Below are 21,891 nucleotides of genomic sequence, written 5' to 3'. Positions count from 1 at the left end.
GGAACGGGACTGACAATTCAACTGTAACAACTGGAAAAATAGAAGCAATGCGTTTTTAATCGTTTTTATTATTAAATAATATCATATATAACTGCTACGGACAAAACGTTTTCAATGGGGAAAAAGTTCATAACTGGCGAGGCATCTTTGAGCTGAAATCAAAGCTGCCAGTGCCTCAAATATTATTTTATTGATATACGTATGGATAGATCTTCTTTTTTCATTGGTAATTGTTTCGTTGATTGTGGGCTGGGGCTGTGAGCTCGTAAAGCTATTCCATACAAAAATTAAAATGTTTCACATTTGTAATTGCGATGTTAAGCGAGATCTGAATGCCATCCACATCCACGGTGCAGTGAGAGGAATGTTGCTTATTAAATATGCTTTTCTTTTCTTTTTTTTCTATATAATTGTTGGACACACATACATATAAAATTACAATAAAATTGTGCAGACATTTTGTAATGTTTTTTTTTACTAATTAATGGAATACAGACTAGAGGTTGGTTAGGGGGATCTATAGAAAACCTTTATCAGATAATATATGTATATTGTTCTTTATATCGTATTGTATAACGCGACTTTGGGTGAGAAGCGAATAAAATTGACGGTGGTATATATGAAACTTATACAATAGAACGACCTTTAGGCTAATGGCGATTGTAACTAATTTTTTCCTTCTTCTTCTGTTCATTTGGTGAGGGCGATGGGGGATATGATCTTCATCTTTTTATTGGTTTCACTGAGGCACATTTGATGGATCACTAAAGGGAGTTAAACGCCAAGCTTCGATTCGATTCGTCGTATGACCCGTCATTCCGGCTTCTAGAAATGCTTTCGCATGTGCGCAGACACCACAAAGGGCGCCAGCAGCGAGCAGATCGACATCAACATATTGACCAGACCCTGAAGATTGGCTGTAATTGGAAAGGGGTTAATTGGGATTATTACTCACTATGATTATACATATCCCTACACTGATACTCACCTCCACTGCAGATGTCATGGAGTATGTCCTCCACGTAACCGTTGTCATTGTCGCAGAGACACAATTTGGTCTTGCTGGACATAAACTTGGAGACGCCGATGGTGCGGTTGCTGTTCTCATACTGGCAGACCATTCCGTCCTCACAGTCGTTGTTGCTGTTGCACTTGTGACGTAGTCCTGAAATTATTTGAATGGGTAGAAATCAAGCCAAAGATCTGAGAATCTCTACAAACAAATGGCCAGACAGATGTGATTTGTCATTCCTGCATTCGATTTAGCTGAGCAACTGCTTGTCCCCTCTAAGCACCCTCTTTTAGCTCTGCGGGAATTCATTTCGAACTCCAAGCCCTCGCTACATTGTAGGCATGCAAATGTTGTACGAGACGAGTACGAGTATATACAAGTATAATGCATATCATCACAATTTGCTCTGTATTTTCAGTGCATGTCACAAATTGGCACTGCGGCGATTTCCATTACCATTTGGATGTTCCCTCGGTTCCAGTCACGACATCCTAACATAAATCCCTTCTTCGACATGGCGCTGCCATAAAGGAAAAGCCTCCGTCCACCACCCAAGTAGGTCCTGAATGCAGTTAAGAGGGTACGAAAGCCAGGGGGGGAACAATGGGGCAGACCCTAGGATCCAAGTATCCAAGGAGCCCAAAAGCGGAGGAGCACAAGTGTGAATTGCGCACAAAAACTAAATAAATAAAAAAGCAAACACTGGCCCAAGGAGAGTCGGAGAGTGTCGGAGGTGGCATCTGGTAGTATCCATCTGGATGGATGCTTTGTTTAATTCTCATTTAGGTGGCGACTTGGAAATCACCCATCGCCCCACCGCCTGACTGCCTGACTGCTGACTGCCTGACAACCTGCCACTTGAGGCACATCAAGAAAGAGACACAGCAGCAGGTGAGGACAGAAAGCAGCAGCCTCTTAAATAATAAATGTAATGTGCATGTCTTAGCAATTAGTTGACGTTTTGTTGGCTGTTCTATTTCCAGCCATTTCTAGCCAAGGAAATCTATTCCAAAGCAACCCGAAAATGCACAGAAAACTGAATAATAGGTAACAATCTTTGATCAAATCTAAGAAATAATTATGTGAAAAATGAATTCCTATTCTGGAGTCCCCAAGTTGAACAGAATTCAATCTTATAATCTTATTTGAATTTTGTACCACTGCAGATATACATTTTTATTATTACTTGAGAAATAAGCTTGATTTAAGAACCTTTTCGTATGTTTTTTTATAACATTTTCCGTATAATATCTTACCTTTGAGTACATCCGGACAGTTTCCAGCCGAGGGAGCCGAATCATCGCCGCAGAGGCAACGCATTTTGTAGTCGTTGGGGTCCTTAACACAGCTGGTGCGATCTATCGCTGTACAGTCATCATGGGCACTGCATTCGCGTCCTTTGACTGTTCAAATCAAATGAAATTAAATGTAATTAAGCGATAGTCAAACGTTGAAAGTTTGTTCAACTAATTCCACACTAATTGTGTGATTATTGCCCCACAAATTATCGGCTACTTATCCCATCTATTCCATCTTGTTTACCAACTCCAGCACCAGCCCATTACTAATCCAACCCAACCCAACTCCAACCTGCCACACTTTGTATGTATATTGTTGTACCTACTGGTTCATGCCCCCGACTAATGTCCGTGATTTGGCTGGAAGCGTGGGTTGTCATTGCATTTGAGTGACTTGTTTGATCAATTCCTGATTTATGTGTGCTGCTGGTTCTATTCAATGGGCATGTCATTCAATTGCTGGCGCTCCGCCATAATTATTATTCCATTTATTTATGGGGGGGAATCCAAAGACAATCGAATGACAATTGATTCGCTTTGGCATATGGAAATTATGAATCTCAAATTCTTGATTAACGATTGGTTTTATTATACGGGAGTGTTTATGTTCGTTTATTTCTTTGAATAGTTAAGAAAGTAGCAAAAGAACAGTGACCAATTAATGTACAAGTCTAAAAGTTTTACTACTGAATAGAATAGGTGGAATCCCCCCTTTAACAATATAATTTTTTTCCGCAACGTTCTTTAACATTCAAAGAAAAATATAGTCTTTGTATATGGTTTAATCCCTAGTGCTATAGTGTCTAGGTTTAAATTCCAATAGATCTCAGCCTGAAAAGGGTCTAAACACAAAGAGAGTTTCAACCTTGCCTATACCCAATTGTAGCCCTTTAAATCACCGATTTCCCCAGCACAAATCTGGCGGAAACCTTCCCCCAAAATACCAGCTTGACCTTCCCACAAAATTCAATTCAAATTCAAGTGCCCAAAAGCCCCATCCAGCCCCCTTTCACTTACCAATGGGCATATGCGTGGGCGGCGGCCCATTATTGGTCTTTCCAAAGGTGGTCAATGCCGTGGAGCTGACCCCGAAAAGGATGATGAAGACGCCGAAGAGCATGGTCAGGCTGCCGCATTGTGTGAATCGCTTCAGGGGCTGCATTTCGGATGGTGGCGCGAGGGTAGCTGAGGGGGGCAAACGACAAAGCCAAAATCGAAATCGAAATCAAAACTGACGTCGAAGTTTAGTTTTTTGGAAAGGAGTTCGCGGGTGTTATGTAAAATCGCGGCACACAAACGGTTCGGTTAGTCCCTCTCCCAGGGAATTTCTCACGCACTTTGAAAACTGAAAAACTGCCCAGGGGCTTCAAGTCGGCTTGCTTAAGGTTTTCCTTAGGCTCTTTAGTTGTTTTTGCGAGGCAATTTTATGCAAATTTTCACACCAAAATTGTTTCCGGTAGAGAGAGAGTCCGAAACAAAACTAAACCGCACGGAAGGCGTTGACGCTCAAACGGGCCACTAAAAATCCTTTAAAATTTGTACAACTTGTATGGCTATTTCGTTTCTGTTTCCCTTAGATGTTCTTCTCACGATGAGGGTCTTGATAGCTCGAACCAGTCGGCTGCGCGTTCGAAATGCAAGTGAAGAATTCGCGGCGCACACGGGTCTTAAGTTGGGTTCGACGTCGCTGCCGACTCGCCGGGCTACTTGGCGCTCGCGCACGCTTCTCGAAGGCGCACCAGCACCCAGCACCCTGCACCCTTCAATCCCTCCCAAAACCCATCCACCTGCTCTGACTTTCCCCTTGCTGTTGCTCAGCAAAACAGAGAGCCCCTTACCTAGGCCCCCAAATAACGATTGTTGAATACCCTTTTAGTAAGCGAATTAAGAAGGAGTTTTACTTCCAATATGATCTTTGAGGATATTTAAGGAAATAAGAAGAATTGTATTGGTACAATTTTCATGATGAATATAAACCCAAAATCTTTAAAACCTTCGGGATAATATTATTTAAATATTTTATTTAGTTTGGCTCGCATCTCTCTGGAAACAGAAAATAATGTTGTCTGCTCCACAGAATCTTCACAGTAAATAAATATTCGAACTTGAAATTGATTGCATTTTTCCGATTAAAATGAATATATGTATGTATGTATATGTAAGTAACTGATTATATGGAAGAACCTGATGCTAATCAAAATTCTGAGAAGAACAAAACGAAGCTGATAAGAATGTTTTGCACTCGTTTAAAGCCCCGTTAGAAGAGCAGATTTCTTGCTTAAAATTTAATTTATTTAATCAAGCATCCCAACTGTTGGCACATCATATCCGTAACCCCGTGTTCGTTCCTCAAAATAGTTGCGTTGCGCTGGCTTGCAGGCATCCATAAAATGTGATTCCATGCGGACAGACACAAAAAACACATGCATGCATAATTAAAAGATCCCCAGAGCAGGTGAAGGGTATTCCATCCACTACATTAATGTTAGGGGTGTGTGTGTGTGTGGGGGGGGCCTAAGGGTGGAGCAAGGGTTAGTTCGGGCGTAAAATCTTTAGGCAGATTCTGAACTTGCCAGCTCCATATAATTTGTATATTATACGGGTACGTATGGTCTGCATGGCTCTCCATGGGTGTGACGAGGGGGCAGGCGGCATGCTAGTAAGTCGAATCCAACGCACTTGTAACTTGCTTCGTTGTTTCGTGAGCGAGTTTTTGTTAACGAAGATGGATTTTTATACGCGGTACGAGTGGGACACCAAGGGTATATTGTCAGCATGGCTGCATACTCGTTTCTGAATTCAGGTCGTTCCGGATCGATCTACTTCTGTGCACCCGTTCTACCTACATATGTACATAATATAAGGCTGTTATAAAACTCTACATTTATCTATTACAAGCATATAATGATTTACTAAAAATCATACAGATTTGTTCATTATTGATTTACAGTCAGAATTACCTACAGAAAAGCGCATTTCTCTTTGGATTTTTCTATACCTAAAATTGACTTGTTAAATCCCAATCCTACTACCAATCAAGAGGTAGCTCCCAGTTCGAATCTCGCCTAAAACATTCCCACTAGTACGAGTATTGCTGTCGTTTTGTGTTTAGTTTTACCTTCGTGCAATTTTTTATTGTTGTTGGCACGACCTCGTCTCGTCCTCGTCTTGGGCCCACGAATGTGTGTGTGTGTGTGTATGGGTTTTGCATGCGTGTGTGTATTATAATAATGACGAAGACATTAGAGCCATTGCATAGCCTACTTTTTGGGGTCCGCAGAGTTTTGAACCGCCCCGCCTTTTCCGCCTCATCCCCTGTCACTCTTGGTGTGTGACTCCAACAGCAACACTAAAGCAACAATAAAGTATAACATTAGCACGCACCAAAAGCAACAAAAAACAACAGAAACGACTAGTTAAAGCCAAATACTTATTTTGGCCATTATTCTGCTACTCTCGCTCGCCGCTCGCTCGTTCTGTGAGAGTTTCTACACCCTGGAAAGGAACCTTTGGACTTGACAAGATTTTTTCACACACAGAGAAAGAGTAGCCAACTTTTGGCTACCCTCTGTAAATAAATAAAAACCGTTCAAGCTGCTGGAAAACATCTGTATAAACGAAACAATATTTATTTTTTTTTAACTCTTTTAGCCTAAACAAACTGAGTGCTCTCTATGATGGACACCACATTCTCGGCCATGTCGCAGAGATGGGTATAGGTCTGCATGTAGAGGGCGTCGCGGTAGTACTTCTTGGAGCGCATTTTGAGTAAAACATAGAGCTGGGGATTGTCGCGGCGGTGTTGCCGCAGCAAGGGGCTGGTCTCCTCTTCCGAGGTGGCCTGATTTGAGGAGTTCTCCTCTTGGCCTTCGTCGAGGGATTCAGCATAGAAACAGGCCAGCTCCGACTTGAGAGAGTTCTGCTCCAGGGATGTGACTAGCTCCTCCCACTCATCCAGGCCATTGCCAATGCTGCCCCGCACGTAAATGAATCGGGATCGATCCTTCTCAGTGCTGTGGCCGAAGCATAGGGGCAGGGTCTGATCGAAGTCCCCGGACCCGGCTGCTGCGCATTTAAGGGAGCACTGGACATCAACGAGCTTCTTGAAGTTCTCCTCCCTCTGCTCTGCTTCGGGCAGGCGCAGGATTACCTTCTTGATCGTTTCCAAGCGCAGATCCCAGGCCGGCTCGCGGGGCTTCTTCAAGGCTTGGTACAGGGTCTTCAGGGTCTCCAGATCATCGAAGCGATCGCAGTGGTAGCCCAAGTTCTGCGAGTTGAAGATCTCACGCTCGTCGAAAATGCGCTCATAGGGGCAGAGCAGTTCGTGGGGCTGGATGAGCGGCACCAGAGTGGCCTTGAGCTCTGTTACCTTTTGGGCCATCTGTGTCTTTGACTTGTCCAACACACGGTCCAGCTGCTTCTGCACCTTCTGCGTATACTCCGGGGCAGGCAGGCACTTGCCGTGCAGCTTCAGAAGGATTGTGTCCCGGTAATTGCAGAAGACATTGGGGAAGACCCGCAGCTCCCAGCGCTGCTTCTGCACCAGGCAACGACGTGGCCGGAACAGCACATTCGTTAGGTGAACCTCCCCGGGGAAGAGCGCAAAGTTAGTGCGCTCCAGAAAGAAAGTGTCAAAGTTGGGACCCATGAACTGCGGATTGCGTTTGTAGAACTCCGAATTGGACCACTGGCAGGTTATCACCTGCCGCCCCACGTTCTCCAGGCGAAGGACCTGCTTCACCACGTTCTCGTATGGATGGCACTCGAAATAAATGTCCCAGGTGACAATGTCACGGCTACGACGTTCTGGCTGAATGAAGATCTCATCGTTGATGCGGATAGCTACCGCCGGGATAATGGGCTCTGGCGCAGATTTTTTAATCTGCTCATCCGCCTCCGCCTGCTCCTCCTCCTGCTCCTCGGCCGTCGACTCCTGGGTACTGCTGCTGATGTTGTATAGAGATTCAGTGGACAAGCATTCAATGTCCTTGCCAGCACCCTGTTCCTGGCGATTCAGTACCTCCTGCATGTTGGTGCCCAGCACCTCGAGATCATCCACATTCGGATAGTACTGGAGCACCCGCTTAATGTCGCCGCATCTCTTCTCGATCTTCTCGTCGAGCAGCTTGGAACCAAGCCACTTACTCCTCTCCTTCTGGTGGGAGGACTTCACATTGCATGTCGGTCCCAATATCTCCAGCTTGGTGGCATTGGTTAGCCCAATAATCTCCACATTGGCTGCTCCTTGTCTCTCGGCCAGCGGTAGAGTCTCCACCAGCTTGCTCACCTCCTGGCAACGCTTCGTGTCAAAGTAGGCAGGCAGTTCCACGGGCCTCTTTAAGGCCAGCGATGTGGGATTCATGCGCGTGGCATAGTCCATCAGACGCTGCACAGTGGCCTTGTCCCGCTGCTCCACTGTGGTGGGCAGATTGATCAGCATTTCGTTGGGATTACGACCGATCTTGCGCTGGATCCTCATCTGAGTCTGTGTGCGGTCCTGAAGCGTGTCGTACCAGTGCTTCAGACGCTTGTCCATCTCCACGGACGCTTGGAGATCGCTCTCCAGGGAGCCCTGCGAGCTGGACAGGTTGGCCAGGCCCTGCTTGCTGTCGAATATTTTGTTGACTATATCCTCCACGATCTTTTTGCCATCCTGCTGACTGACCTCCTTCAGGGAATTGGTCTTCACAAACAGCTCGATGGTCGAAGTGGAGCTCAGCTCAACGTCATTCTCAGTGGAGTCGCTCTTCGGCGGCTCGATGGAGGTCAGAAATGAGGCGAGAAAAGATCTCTGTCGCGACATTTTCTAGAAATATTTTAAATATATTAAATGTACTTTAGTTTTTTATTGTATTTTTGTTTAATTTTGTCGTACGAATTTGAAAGCAATGCTAGGGTATTACAAGCTTCGACATCATACGATTGCTTTTCCTTGGGCATTTGCTTATGATTATTTTGTGGTGGTGGTGCATGCACCTAATAACATTTCAGTTTGCAACAAAATTAAGCCTCCGTTGAGGGGCGCTTGTTGCTTTCTGCAAACTGCAACAAAAAGGTTACAGGCCACGCCCTCTAGCCCCCAAAATAAAGCCAATTTCACAAATCACCATTTAGGTGGATATCGAACAGCGAAGCGGCGAAACGGATGTGCACCTATTTTGGGGCAGGGCAGGGAGGGGCAGACAGTGTCTCTCGAGGAGGTTCTTTTCTTTTGGACAAGTCAATAATTTACAGCAAAGTGAAAACACTTTGGAGAGAGCTCTGGCGGCTAGTCCCGGCCCCTGGACATGAAATATTTCCCAATTTTTGCTACACAAATTCTGTTGAGTCTATTTTTGGAATGCCCCCCAAATCAGATTGTTGTGGAAAATGTCAACATTTTCGTTTGAATTCTCGTCGGTTCGGGTTGGTTTCTGTTCTGGTCTGGTCTGGTCTGGTCTGCTCTGTTGTTATGTTGTGCTCACTTATCTGACCCCACAATCTCCTTATAAACGATTGTTTTAATCGCAGCGACAGCAAAAACAATTTGCCCTTAACTAAACGCGCAACATCGCGGCGAATTCATTTTTGTGGCACGCACAGCGCACTGACCCGAGGGCCTGAGGCGGCCCCCATGGAATGGAAACCAGAAAATATTCACAAAAATCGAGGGGATATACGAGTAATTAGGATACATTTCTCACTAAGTGAAAGCACTGTGTAATGAATTGTATAAAAGAGGGCTAAAAGTGTTTTCAAAGTATCTTTAGAGAACCACAAAAACTAGATATTTCCCTCTTTATTTCCATCTTAGAAGAAAAAGCAATTTTCTATGCTTCGATATTTTCTGATTTGATTAATTATTTCTTTTGATTTCTTATTTTAATGTAGAAACTTTTTAAGTCCCCTTAAAAGTATATTTTCTGAATTGTTGTTCTGTTTTCGTTCGTTTTATCTGTCTCCCGTTCTCTGACTATCGTTGAACGTTAGGTATTTATTCGATTTTTTATTTATACTCTCATATATCTTCCGGAATTCCTTGCTTTTTCCCCACTGCACTCAAGCTGACGCAGACCAAATCTGAAATATACTTACCTTTTTGCATATCGTACTTATTGTAATAAAGAATATTTATATTTATATGAATAAATAAATTTCGTTTAATTATTATTCAAAAGAGGGCAGCAGTCCACGCCATTGGACTGGGACTCCTCATGCGGCAAAAGTCCAAGATTTATTTCAGATATTTTTATTCTTGACATTATTGATAAATGTTTTTTCTGGCACTGGCAGCAGCAAAAAACAAAAGAAAACTTGGGAAATTATATAGAAAACTCACGAAATCAGAGACTGCAACGGCAATCGGAGGAACCTAGTTCTCCGGAACCTACTCATACTCCTCGATCCGCTCACCACCCTGGCTTGTAATTAAAGAGCTAATTCCCTTTCAACAATCCGAGCGTCATGTTTTGGTCTTAACTGATGATTAATTAGTTGGGGCCAACGCCGATTGCGGTGGGGTTTCTGTACCTTCCTACGTCTAGGACCGACCCCGGCGATATATAATTTTCTCACGAAATCTCATCGGGGGCTTACTCATGCCTAGAGGTCATCACAATTTTGCTGATTATACGACTAACCACTGAACGGAACCTGGGGCCAGACCGCGTCCAGCTCTCGAATAAATGCCAATTTAAGTCCTTTAATTTCATATTAGGCACCGGGCTCTAATTGCACACTCCACCGAATGGCAGAATGGTTGTACGGGGGGGAGGCCTTTTCCCTACATGCAAGTTTGTTGCCGTGCGTTCCTGGACATGCACAGCCCTTCCCCCCCACCCAGTGGAGGCTACCGAATGTTGCATGCAAGATGGTCAAAAGTACTTGCAATGTCGATAGCCGCCGCAACTTGTTGTAGCCTTGTCTGTGGCCTGACCAAATAACCTTTCCATGACTTTCCCAATTTATCATTAGCCACTCGAGCGAGTGGCACTGCAGGCAAATGCACATGGCAAGTGCTCGTATAACGTATGTATAACGATTCCTTCAAGTTCATTTGCTAATGTACACCTTGATTTTGCATTGGCGACACTTTTGGGGGACTTTTGTGCCTTTGACTTTGACTGTTGCCTCCGTTACGTATACGCAATGTTGGCGGTCCGCTAAGGGCTGCATGTCATGTTGTCCGCGGCGAAAAACAAGCACCTGAAAACATAAAAACAACTACGAAACTACGAAATGCTTAACCTCACGAACATATTATAATAACTCATGCGTGGTTAGGCTTAGGACGTCATTGGCCGGTTCCGTCCCATTCCAGGGGAGGATTATAATTAGAACGTTGGAGTTTTAGAGAAATTCACGAAGTGCTGGCGGCCATTAGGCAGTAGACATTATGTTGGATTAATAGTGGAAAGTGCTAAGTGATTACAAAAGTAAAATTTCTCAAGGGAATGCTACGAATAATGATCATATAATGTGCAGTATAGAGATGCGAGTTAAGGCTCATAGATATCGGTGATCTGGATAGAAGAATATTATACATATAGTATCAAGTATGCCTAAGAATATACAGGAATAATATTTGGGTTCAACATTTAAATCTAAATCTAAAGCAATAGAAAGTAAGAAATAACCACAGTCTGTCAGTTTTCCATCAGGACTGTCCTTTTCTTCTGACACATTCAATCGAAATTTTTTTTGGTTTTCGCACAGTTTTCTTGCGAAACCATCTCCTTACACCCACTCGACCTCTGTCTATACCCATTAAAGACCATCAAATATGGTTTATGATGCCATAAACAATGCACCCAAACAAGTCACTCATTAGAAGAACATGAAATGCAGTTAAACTTCCTCTAGAAGATACGCTGCAGAGTATAGCCTGGCACTCCACCCCCACACCACCCAAAGACCTATATGACGATAACAATGACCTATCTAAAACCAAAAAGAAGAACGTAAGAGTCATTAGTCGGGGCGTCATCATCATCGGACGTTATTCATTATTCAACTCTCGAGACAGCTGAAGAAGGAAAAGAGGCAAAGGCAACACTTTGGGGCAGGCACGGCGCCTTGGCACCCTGTATACCGCCGACCAATATGCAAATTTACGCACATCAAAGAGTGAAAGTTCCAGAGGAGACCATTAAAATACCGAAAACATGGGAACGTAGAACGACGACCAAAAAAAATCAATGCAGACCACCGAAGCAATGCGGTCAGTGGAGGCGGCGGGATGGATCCTTTTCTTCAGTGGAGTAGGCAGGTGGCGATGAGGAGCCCAGCGGGTGGCGGGCTCGCTTGAGAACACGATTAAACCGCTCTGATTATGGGTTACGGCCCGTTTCGTATGGTACTCGAAAATCGCCAAAAAAAAAACTTCTAAAAAGTTGCTCAAGTCCGTGGTCCGAGACTATTGATGACGGCTCCTCGGCACGCAATCCATGACATCACCAGAGTACGAGCACCAGTAGTCGGTGCTCGTTCGGTCTCCGGTTCGGTGTCGGGTTTGTTTTTCTTCTCCAAATATTGCACCTAGCGAAGTGACCCACAATTAGTGTGAGTGCCCCCTACCGCCACATGCCACCCCACAACACACACACACAGGGGCAGGGGTAGGGCTTACATCAGCCCCGGTCCCGTCCCTCGGCAGTAGATGGCTCAAAGCCTGAAGGTAGGAATACTTACCAGAGGAATTTCTCTCTATGCAACCTGCTAAATTATTCTAATAACTTTCTGTTTCTGTTGTTGCCCCCATCAAGAGCACTGAACTTGTGGGACTCCTCTTATGTCTGGGCTGGGGAGGGCTTGGGTTCAGTGAGTGACATTCTTTAATTGGAATTCAAATTAAAAACTTGCACGATTTAATCGCATTTCGCTCATTCATTGTATTATTAAAATGCAATTATTTTGGTTTCGCATTCTGAGGCGATTATTCCGGACATGCAATTTTCAATTGTTTGAATGAAAATCCCATGACCTTTGCGATTAGTCACTCTGAGCCGCCTCTTTCCCTCAAAGAAGCATGTCCTGAATATTCTTCTGGGCTATGCTAGAAGCACAAAGATGTTCTACATATAAATGTGTTTAAGTTAAAGTATTAATTATTATTATGGTTTTTTTTCGAGCCTCAGTACGAGATTTTTCGTTAAAGTACAACCATTGATGGAAATTCGATATGCTATAATATTTAACATTTCTGTTTCTTTATTCAAAATCAGTTCTTAATCTAAATCTTTCGGGATACCTAGGTATCTAAATTATTTTTTTCTAAACAAATAATTCGGAATAAAAACACATTTCATGGGCAATACGTTTAAAAGCAGAAAGAATCAACTTCATAAAAGTTTTATGCATAGGAGAAACCATCTCAGCTGCATTTGTACAGTACCGAAGTGACATTTAATTGAAACTCCAGAAGTACAGTCTGATAATATCGCTTCGATGGCATCTTACCCATAAATAAACCCCCTTGACAGCCACAAACCACAACAGAACAAGTTTTAAGCCCAGAAAGCAAACATAAACCAAAAGAAAAGTTTTGAAAAGATAACACCTGCAAATAGTGCCACCATAAACTCCTAGTAGTAGTACCCCGTACCCCCATCTAAGCCATAAGCTCCTACAAAATGTTTGTTTGGTTCGCGTTTTATCGCGCGGCACGTGTCCTGAATTTACACGAAATGAGTGGCTTCCGTTCTCATGAATGAAAAATTACTTACCAAAGTATCAAACATCAGGTCCCCAGAGCCTGTTCTGGGGGCTTCATGGATTTTCAATTTTTGCACTTAAGAGCTAGGACCAAGACCCGTAGAGCATGTACAAGCCTAATCTATGACTAATTATCAGAGCAACGGGAACAGGAACGTGAATGTAACCGAAAGTCAATGTACCACACAAAAAGGAGGTTAATTCTATGCAATTTCGGATGGGGGCAGCGTAACTTGGCGCCGTGATTACTTTCCTTTGCCAGCAGACGTATTAATTACAAAGCGGAGCACATTAGGTCAACCACTTTCGCTCTACGCTTTTCTGCATAATGCTAATTGCTGGACATAAATGGATCGATCCCATGCACGTGGAGGAAATAGGGGACATTAGATTTGTATATTGTATGCGTGTATGTAGGGGATAACATTTGACAGGGACTTTAGCTAGGATCGTGGCAGACTGCTCCTCAGTTGGAGAGCTGGGAATTGGACAAGTTCGAATTGGATAGATTGGAGCTGTGCTCCGAGTCGGAAAGAGCTGCAGTCGCCTGCTGTTGGTGTCCCGGTTGCTGTTGCTGCTGTGAGAGGTGTGGATGATGGGGTTGCTGCTGCTGCTGCTTGGCTTGAATGGTGGTGCCCGATTCGTAGTTGATGCGGATCCACTGACCCTCGCTGTTCTCCTTCCAGAGTGTGACGTTGTTGTCTCCGCCAGTGACGGCTAGTATGTTGCCGGTGGTCGACCAGGAGATGCTCCAGACGGCATCATCGAATGTGTGCAGGACACTTGATGTCCACTCAGTTAGGTCTGCATTGCTGCTCCAGATGATCACGTGACGGTCCTGCGAGGCCGTGGCTATCTGCGACCGTGGCAGACCAATCGAGGGCGCCCAGGCCACATCGCGCACCCAGTCGGAGTGGGCCTCTAGACGCTCTTCCTCCACCCAGCGATCGTTGTCCTCCCGCCAGATCTTCACGAGATTGTCGCAACCACCGCTCACCAGACGCTTGACGGCCGAATTGCGCGAGGTGGCGCGCTGATCGAATGCCGGATCTGGGCCCTGGGCCGGGCACCACGAAATGGCATTCACCCCAATGGTATGAGCATTCGGTATCTTCTTGGCATCCCAAGTCCCGTACTCCGTGTTGCAGGTGAGCACCGAAATGGAGCCATCAGAGCTGGCGCAGGCCAGCACAAGACCGTACTCGAAGGGGGCGAAATCCACAGAGTTTACCGAGGAGTCATGGTTGCTGTACTCGTAGCTGAAATGTGGCAAGCGATGGCGGCAGCCATTGGAAGATAACGTCATGCCTATGTGTGATTGCGTGCGTTGCGTTTACTTACAGCTTGGTCCAGTCCCTGGGCGTTGTCGATTTCCATACAATCACCTTGCGGTCGTACGAGCAAGAGGCCAGAATGTTGCCAAACTTGGGATGTGCCCATGCCACCTGCCACACGGGACCCTGGTGGCCTTTAAGTTCTGCCAGAGCCTTGTTGTTTTTGCGCGAATGAAAAATTCGAACGCTGCCGTCGGAGGAACAGGTTGCCAGCAGCAGGCCGTAGAAGTCCAGAGCGGCGTGGTGGACCATGTCCTCGTGCTCGGTGTCGATTTCCTGCAGCAGGCTCACCATTTTATATTCAATTTAGTTCCAATTAACGTAAATAAATGCAAGTCGTCTTTTTTTCCGGTGCTTGACGTGGAATTTGTTGGGTCGTTCAGTGTTGGCAAAAACGAGTGTTGTAAAACCAACCAAAATAGTTTTTTTTTCGTTCCACCTTAACCCATATTATATTTCCTCGATTTTGTTATTCGATTTCGTATTGCTATATAGCCACGATCCTCAGCACTGAACATGTAATTTTATCCTATAAATCAATTAATTTTCTACACGATTGGATAATTTAAAGGACTACTTTTTATTTGATTTCTTATAAAATAAGGCTTGAACAGGGCTACATGGTAACTACACATTTTATACATATGGTAGTATTAAAATAAAATACTGACAATTTCCGTATTTTCGCTAGCTGGCGTCCGAAGAAATTGAGATTTAAAATTAATACGATTTATTCTAAACTGTACAAGTCCTCCTCCTCCTCCTTTAGGTAGGAGTTAAGTCTCAACGCCTGAGTCTCGGCCCACAGTAGTCTCGTCATTTTCTGCTCCACTGTCTCGGCATCCTCTGGCGACAACTTGTTCAATTCAGACTCCCAGTATGCGGATATGGGCCTAGACTGGGCAACGGGCCTATCCTCGGGAACGGGCCTAGCCTGAGGAGTGGGCTTAGCCTTAGGAGAGGGCCTAGCCTGGAGAGCGGGCATAGTCGGTTGCATCGGCCTACCTGGCGAACTAGGACAAGCCTTCGGTTTAACTAGTTTTCCCACAAAAACGGTAGAAACTGGGGCCAAGCTCCTGTGGAAAACGTAACAATGCAACATTAAACATCCGCTTAAAAGAATACAATGTATACAATACATACCGGTTCAGCGTGGATTGATGCAAGAATTCCATGTGTGGAGCAAAACGCCACTTCACACTCTCCTTGTCCTTTTTCGACTTGGAGTCAGCCAAAGGGTCCCAGTCAGCATCTTCACTCTTCGCTTGCCCTTGCGCCTTCTTAGCTAACTTCATATGGTACCGGTAGCTGTCCCTCAACGATTTCCAGGCGTTTTTGCAACTAAATACTGAAAGACATGCATCTAATTACATTTCCCACTTAATTTGTGTTTGACTTACCATCTTTATTCATCTCAGCGGCAACAGAGGCCCAAGCGCTTTGCAGCGCAGTGGCATCAAAATGTTTTTTATGCCTCATATCCCATATCAGTATCCTTTTTTCGACTGTCTTGATTAGTTTTAGTTTATCCCGACAATCAAACTCTTCCAGTCGTTTTGTTCGCGTGAAACCCTCGCATTCCATTTTAATTGTGTTGCATATACTTCGCTAGCGAAAAATAGAATACATACAGCGTGGCCGCGCCGATAACGATAAAAGAAATACATCCTCCCCAAAAATAAATACCATTAAATACCGTTTCAGCTTCGAAGTGTTTTTTTGTGGCTGCATGCTGCTTTATGGAGGCCAGCCTGCTCAAGATAGAGCACTGAAAAACTTTGCAGTATGCGTTGCCGATTAAGCTGCACCTTTCAAGCCAATGTTTAACATTGGGAAGTCTTTCGCAATCTTCTCTGTACATTTGCTTGCTAATTTTTTTCCACGGTGAAAGAAAAAAAGGGACCAAGACGAAAAATACCATAATATACCATGATAAAGTAAAACACTTTTTGCTCAATTTTGGCATCAAAAAATACAATACAATTGTATTGCATTGTTTGTTTATTGTATTTCCTAGTGCTACACACTATTAAACTTAGTGCTAAATGAATCTTTTAATATGACATACTAATCATTGGTTACATATGTTGATTTGTTTTTCTTATGCTAATGTTCGTGTTTTTTTTTATTTTAAATTATTACCAACCCTGTTTTTAGCTAGTGAAATATTTCTCAATCTACTAGTCTAGTGATGGGTGGTGTGGTAGCTTGCTGGCGAAATGTTTGGTTGTGTATACATGTTATTTACTATGCGCGGAATTCAAAGGACTCAACAGGCGCCAAGGAGATATATTCATTAACGTCGCCGGCAGCGATAGAGTTTCAATCGATGGTTTTTTTTTAAATATTTGACGGAATAAACGATAGTTCCAGATAATTTTAACGGCATTATTAATGTGTCAAAGCAGCTTGGAAAACAGGAGCACTATCAAAAAGTATTATATTTCATGGATTAACACAAAAGAGGTGGTAGAGTGGGTTAAGTTGGTAGTTTTCTCGGTATATTTACGGTATATTTCGAAAATGAGAATGTATATTTTGGTATATATCTGATGGTTATATTTGATCGGTAATTCCGCGGTCACACTGTATGTTTTTGTTTTAGTGAGCAACATTAACTTTTTTTGCAGCAAAAGAACTCCTGTGGGCAGTGAGCACAGCAAATAGTTATTCAATGGAAAAGCGGGTACATGCGGCTGCAATATGGCTGTTAATGCTGCTGCACGGAGCTGCTGTCGGTAAGAATTTGTTGGCAGACGTATTGTACGGGTTATACGGGTAGAATGAGACGTGTGAAGGCCAGACTTCTGACGCCGCATGCACTTGTAATTGTAGCCTGCTACACCCACGTCTGGTTGACCTAAAGCATGGCATAAATAAGCCACATTGACCAGTCAACAATGCTGACTCATCTAACCCGTCCTTTATTTTTCGTTTCCCCCCTCCGCAGCTCAAGGCGAACGTACGCGCGATAAGATGTACCAGTCCATTGTAGGCGCGGGCTGCTTTCGACGCTTGAATGGCACCCATCAGACTGGCTGCTCCTGTAAGTATAATCTACGGTCTATAAAGAATGCTTTTCAAGCACTGCATCTGCTTCATTGCAGCCACACACGCGGGTTCAGTGGGCGTGTTGCATCTGATTAAGGTCGAGGCGGACTTGGAGTTTCTGCTCGCCAGTCCGCCGTCGCCGCCCTATGCCCCGATGATACCACCGCATTTGTTCACCAGGCGCAATCTCTTGCGACTGATAGAGGCCGGACCCAGCAACATCTCAGTGGTGCTGCTGATCAACAAACCCGAAAAGATGAAACAGTTCTCGCACGAGCTGAACTGCCCCAATCAGTACAGCAGCCTGAACAACAGCGAGACGTGTGATGCCAGCAATCCAGCCACCAGCTGGAATCCCTGGGGCACGGGCCTGCTGCACGAGGACTTCCCCTTTCCCATCTACTACATAGCCGACACTGAGGAAATCACCAAGCTGGAGGAGTGCTTCGAGAAGTTCAACAACTTCAACTACGAGGCGCATTCCCTGCGCAGTCTGTGCGCCGTCGAGGTCAAGTCCTTTATGTCGGCCGCCGTCAGCTCCGAAGTGTGCATAAGACGCACCCGTTTCATCAACAACTTGAGCGGCAGCAAGTACTGTGATCCGCTCGAGGGTCGTAATGTCTATGCCACTGTATATCCGCGCAATATTTCAGCCGATGAGTCGGATGGAACTGAAACCGTTGTGACCAAGGAAAAGTTCATATTGGTCACCTGTCGCCTGGATACCGCCAGCATGTTCGATGGCGTGGGTAAGTGCTGATTTGAGGAAGGTTTGCATTGCCACTAACACTCAATGTATCGTTTTGGACCTGTAGGTCTAGGTGCCATGGACTCGCTCGTGGGACTGGCCATATTAACGCAGGTGGCAAATCTTCTCCGGCAGCTGCTGCCTCCTCAAAGCTCGCTGCCCGATACCCAGCGCAATGTTCTCTTTGTAACTTTCAATGGCGAATCCTATGACTATATTGGATCCCAGCGCTTCGTCTACGACGTGGAGAGATTCGCGTTCCCCAAGTCGTCCGCTAGCCGTGACCCAATCACGTTTGACAACATTGAGTTCATGCTGGACATTGGAACACTGGATGACATAGCCAACATCAAGCTGCACGCCCTGAGTGGCACCCCACTCGTTCAGAAGCTGCTGCAGCAGCTCAACAGCTATGCCCAGTCGCCCCGCTATGGCTTCAATCTGAACATCCAATCGGAAATGAGCTACCATATACCGCCCACATCGGCACAGTCTTTTCTGAGGCGCGACCCAAGGTTCCCGGCTGTGATCCTTAATGCAAAGCCAACCAATAAGTACTATCACTCCATCTACGATGATGCGGATAACGTGGCCTTTACCTATGGCAACACTAGTCAAGACTTTACCCTGCTGCCGGAGGTGGACGACACCAAGAGCTTCAAGGCTGATTCGCTGCAAATGAAAGTACGCAACGTGTCCTCCATTGTGGCCATGGCGCTCTACGAGACGCTCACTGGTAAGGAGTACACGGGCAGCAAGGTGGCCAATCCGGTGCTGACCGATGAGTTCTTCTACTGTTTCCTGCTGTCGGCAGACTGCCCGCTCTTCAAGGCCGCTTCCTACCCAGGCAGTCCCAAGGGTCTGCCTATGCCTCCAATGCGGTAAGCTCGTTATTTCCAACTAACTTAGCACCATTCTTACTAATGCTATTTAAAGGTATGTAAGCGTGTTGGGTGGCCCACAGGAGTCATCTGGGTGGACCTACCGATTGCTGGGCTACCTGCTCTCGCAACAGCAGTCAAAGATACCCAAAGACAACTGCACCGTCTTGCCGCTGCACTTCTTTGCCGGCTTCAACGGTGCCGGGGAGTGTCGCCTGACCACACAGAACTATAGCTCTGCCTTGAGTCCCGCCTTTCTGATTGATGGTGAGTCCTAGAACGAAGTGCCCTTTCATCGATTAACTTTTAATAATTGCGCCCCCTTTGCAGACTACGATTGGCGCTCGGGCAACTACTCCACATGGACTGAATCCACCTGGTCGGTGTTTAGTGCACGCATCTTTCTGCGTCCGTCCAGTGTGCACCAGATCACAACGCTGAGTGTCGGCATTGTGGTGCTCATCATCTCCTTCTGCCTGGTGTACATCATTAGCTCCCGCTCGGAAGTCCTCTTCGAGGATCTGCCGGCAAGCAATGCCGCGTAAGTCTCATCAGCTGCATCTGCTTGCACCATCGCAAAACTCTTCTTCATCAACTTTTTGCGGGAGCCACTCCTACAGACATCTCTCCCCCATAGACTCTAGTCTTTTTCTTTTAATTTGTTTTCATTGTAATATTTATTTGAGATTTATTGTTTTTAGATTGTTTGGTTGAGGCACACAACTGCCCCACAGCGACGTCATCATCATGTTGAGCGACTCATTCCCAAGATATCTGCATGCAAAACTTTAAACGACTAAAGTTTTTAGAGTAGTTAGAGTATGAACCACCACCCTCTCTCTTTGACACGTGTGTGCTCTTCTAGGTTACCGCCCCCAACGGCCTGTTAGTCGGTGCATCGCGCGCGCGCTGCCGGAAGATCTAGGCACAAGGAAGTCACACGGGTAAACGCATCCACTGAAAGTGATCTGAAAAAAATAATCTAACGAAAAGACACTAAATGATATTCTAATTCGTCTTATTTAAACCATTAAGTGAACATTTATTTGTATGTATTTTTGTATTTTAAACAAGTAAATTAGCCACTAGCGACTATTTTGTATCATATATATATATATATATATAAATATATAATAGACACTTAATCAATTACGACAGTAAACACATACACATACACATCCTATATAAGAAGAAACGTTCGTTAAACCTTCCACGGTCCGCTTTGCATTGTATATAGAGACGAAAATATAAAAGTTATAATGTAAACACACTCTCTGCGGATGCCAAGGAACACACATGTCTGTACAAATATTGACAAGATATTGACTGCTGCTATCTAATGCTAGACCCAGGGAGATATTTATTTATACTACCTTCTACATCCCTGCGATACGATACTGAACTTAATGATCTGAAATCATAACTTCATAGAAGACATAGGCGAATAACTAATCTAATAACACGACTTTAACTTATGTACGTTTAATAAATTTTGATAAGGTGTGATCTAAGTGTCCAATTTTGTTGTGAATACAATGAGATATGCATTTAAAATCTCCAAATATATACCCATCTCATTGGATTCATCAAAAGCCCACCTACACGAAGTATACATTTTTATTTTTGGGGCAAAATTCGTATGCAATCACTCAACATGTTTCCATTCACAGCGCTCGTTTCCACGTGTCCATCAGCCAGAGTTCAATTTCCATACATTTATCCATTGAGGGTGAGTCCACCACTTCATTTCCACTCATAAAACAATTAAAGATCATCAAATTTCTCTTTTAAATCAATGTTCTACTACAACGGACTAAGGTCCAGCAATCCGTGCTGACGGAGATTGACAATTGAATCGGTAATGACGCGAGCGGAGGCCTTCGTATAGCCCCCGCTGAGCAGCATGACCACCGGTATGCCTAGGCCACGGAATGTGCTAAACACCAAGCGGTCGCGCTCAATCACTCCCTCGGCGGTGATGTCCATGTTGCCCAGAGGATCCCCCTTGAGGATATCGGTGCCGGCATTGTAGATGACCACATCGGGCCGGAATGCGGCCAGGGACTGCATCAGACAGCGGCCGAGCTGCCGCAAGTAGGTTGCATCCTCGGTGTGGTTCGGCAGCTCCGCGCCGCTACGGATGCTCAGCTTGGCCACGTTGTCTCTGGGATAGATCAAAGCATTGTATATGTCCAGGATGTAGACTGTATCCCAGTTGCTAAAGTCGCGCTCGTGTCCGTTTCCCTGGTGGGCGTCCAGGTCGACAATCATGATGCGGCGTACCCGGCATTGCTCCTGATCGAAGAGACGGACAATCAGCAAGGAGATGTCCGCATAGGCACAGAAGCCGCCGCCCCTGTTCGAGCAGCAATGATGGAAGCCGCCGCCCAAGTTGATGGCCCAGCCATAGTCCAGGGCCAGTTTTCCGGCCAGAATAGAGCCGGCCGCCTGGAAGCGCATCGGTCGCAGATAGAAGTGATTCAGATAGTTGTTGGGAACGAATGCCATCAGCGACACCTCGGCGATGCGGGCCACATTCAGACTCCACCGCAGCGAACGCAGGTATTGGCGGGTGTGAATGCGGCGCAGCTGGTGCTTGGTGAGCTCCTCGGGCTCGTAGAAGCTGCCCTCGGCCAGGGAAAATTCGGCGCACAGAGCCTGCGGAGGGTAGCCTGAGTGGGTGAGTGAGCGAGTTAGCGCCAGGGCGAGGTATACATACCTTGTAGATGTGCTTGCCCTTGGCCGCGTTGAAGGGGTGCAGGCGTTCAAGGCCATGGAAGCGCACTGCGTAGCTCTTGGAATAGACAATCGGCAGCTTACCAGGCACCCGGGCGTCCGCCTTCCTTACCCATACACATCTCGGGCGATCCATTTC

General features: G+C 45.3%; 6 protein-coding genes across 9 annotated transcripts; 1 reads left to right on the top strand and 5 right to left on the bottom strand.

Moving 5' to 3' along the window:
* Window positions 1–54: 54 nt before the first annotated feature.
* Window positions 55–3,866, bottom strand: LOC111072958. The gene is made up of 4 exons (XM_022365047.2): window positions 3,328–3,866; window positions 2,269–2,415; window positions 989–1,165; window positions 55–917 (listed from the first exon to the last, which is right to left on the bottom strand). Exons 1-4 carry the CDS (start codon window positions 3,470–3,472, stop codon window positions 826–828), a joined length of 561 nt encoding a protein of 186 aa, XP_022220739.1. The 5' UTR covers window positions 3,473–3,866; the 3' UTR covers window positions 55–825.
* Window positions 3,867–5,962: 2,096 nt separating this feature from the next.
* Window positions 5,963–8,113, bottom strand: LOC111072976. Its single transcript, XM_022365074.2, has one exon. The coding sequence runs from the start codon at window positions 8,111–8,113 to the stop codon at window positions 5,963–5,965; it is 2,151 nt and encodes a 716-aa protein (XP_022220766.2).
* A 5,268-nt stretch (window positions 8,114–13,381) lies between these two features.
* On the bottom strand, window positions 13,382–14,723 carry LOC111072988 (protein SEC13 homolog). Its single transcript, XM_022365091.2, has 2 exons — window positions 14,344–14,723; window positions 13,382–14,261 (listed from the first exon to the last, which is right to left on the bottom strand). The coding sequence occupies exons 1-2, from the start codon at window positions 14,628–14,630 to the stop codon at window positions 13,469–13,471; spliced, it is 1,080 nt and encodes a 359-aa protein (XP_022220783.1). The 5' UTR covers window positions 14,631–14,723; the 3' UTR covers window positions 13,382–13,468.
* Window positions 14,617–16,291, bottom strand: LOC111072989. Of its 3 annotated transcripts, none has more exons than XM_022365094.2 (4): window positions 16,023–16,291; window positions 15,737–15,944; window positions 15,480–15,684; window positions 14,617–15,412 (listed from the first exon to the last, which is right to left on the bottom strand). In XM_022365094.2, exons 1-4 carry the CDS (start codon window positions 16,065–16,067, stop codon window positions 15,067–15,069), a joined length of 804 nt encoding a protein of 267 aa, XP_022220786.1. In that variant the 5' UTR covers window positions 16,068–16,291; the 3' UTR covers window positions 14,617–15,066. The 3 variants fall into 3 exon arrangements, with proteins under 3 accessions (XP_022220786.1, XP_022220784.2, XP_022220787.1); XM_022365092.2 differs by having other exon boundaries at window positions 16,033–16,291; XM_022365095.2 differs by lacking the exon at window positions 16,023–16,291 and having other exon boundaries at window positions 15,737–15,972.
* Window positions 16,292–16,797: 506 nt separating this feature from the next.
* LOC111072961 (nicastrin) lies at window positions 16,798–20,613 on the top strand. 2 transcript variants are annotated; one of them, XM_022365052.2, is made up of 8 exons: window positions 16,798–16,905; window positions 16,967–17,074; window positions 17,287–17,382; window positions 17,444–18,136; window positions 18,203–19,016; window positions 19,072–19,283; window positions 19,347–19,557; window positions 19,882–20,613. In XM_022365052.2, the coding sequence occupies exons 2-8, from the start codon at window positions 17,011–17,013 to the stop codon at window positions 19,904–19,906; spliced, it is 2,115 nt and encodes a 704-aa protein (XP_022220744.2). In that variant the 5' UTR covers window positions 16,798–16,905; window positions 16,967–17,010; the 3' UTR covers window positions 19,907–20,613. The 2 variants fall into 2 exon arrangements, with proteins under 2 accessions (XP_022220744.2, XP_022220745.2); XM_022365053.2 differs by lacking the exon at window positions 16,798–16,905 and having other exon boundaries at window positions 16,920–17,074; window positions 19,718–20,613.
* LOC111072964 (histone deacetylase 11) lies at window positions 20,483–21,888 on the bottom strand. The gene is made up of 2 exons (XM_022365055.2): window positions 21,736–21,888; window positions 20,483–21,674 (listed from the first exon to the last, which is right to left on the bottom strand). The coding sequence occupies exons 1-2, from the start codon at window positions 21,886–21,888 to the stop codon at window positions 20,820–20,822; spliced, it is 1,008 nt and encodes a 335-aa protein (XP_022220747.1). The 3' UTR covers window positions 20,483–20,819.
* Window positions 21,889–21,891: the final 3 nt, after the last annotated feature.

This window comes from Drosophila obscura, unplaced genomic scaffold (genome assembly GCF_018151105.1).
Source record: "Drosophila obscura isolate BZ-5 IFL unplaced genomic scaffold, ASM1815110v1 contig_192, whole genome shotgun sequence".
NCBI lineage: Eukaryota > Metazoa > Arthropoda > Insecta > Diptera > Drosophilidae > Drosophila > Drosophila obscura.
Note: the sequence above shows the minus strand (reverse complement) of the source record. Positions and strands in the feature narration are given on the sequence as shown.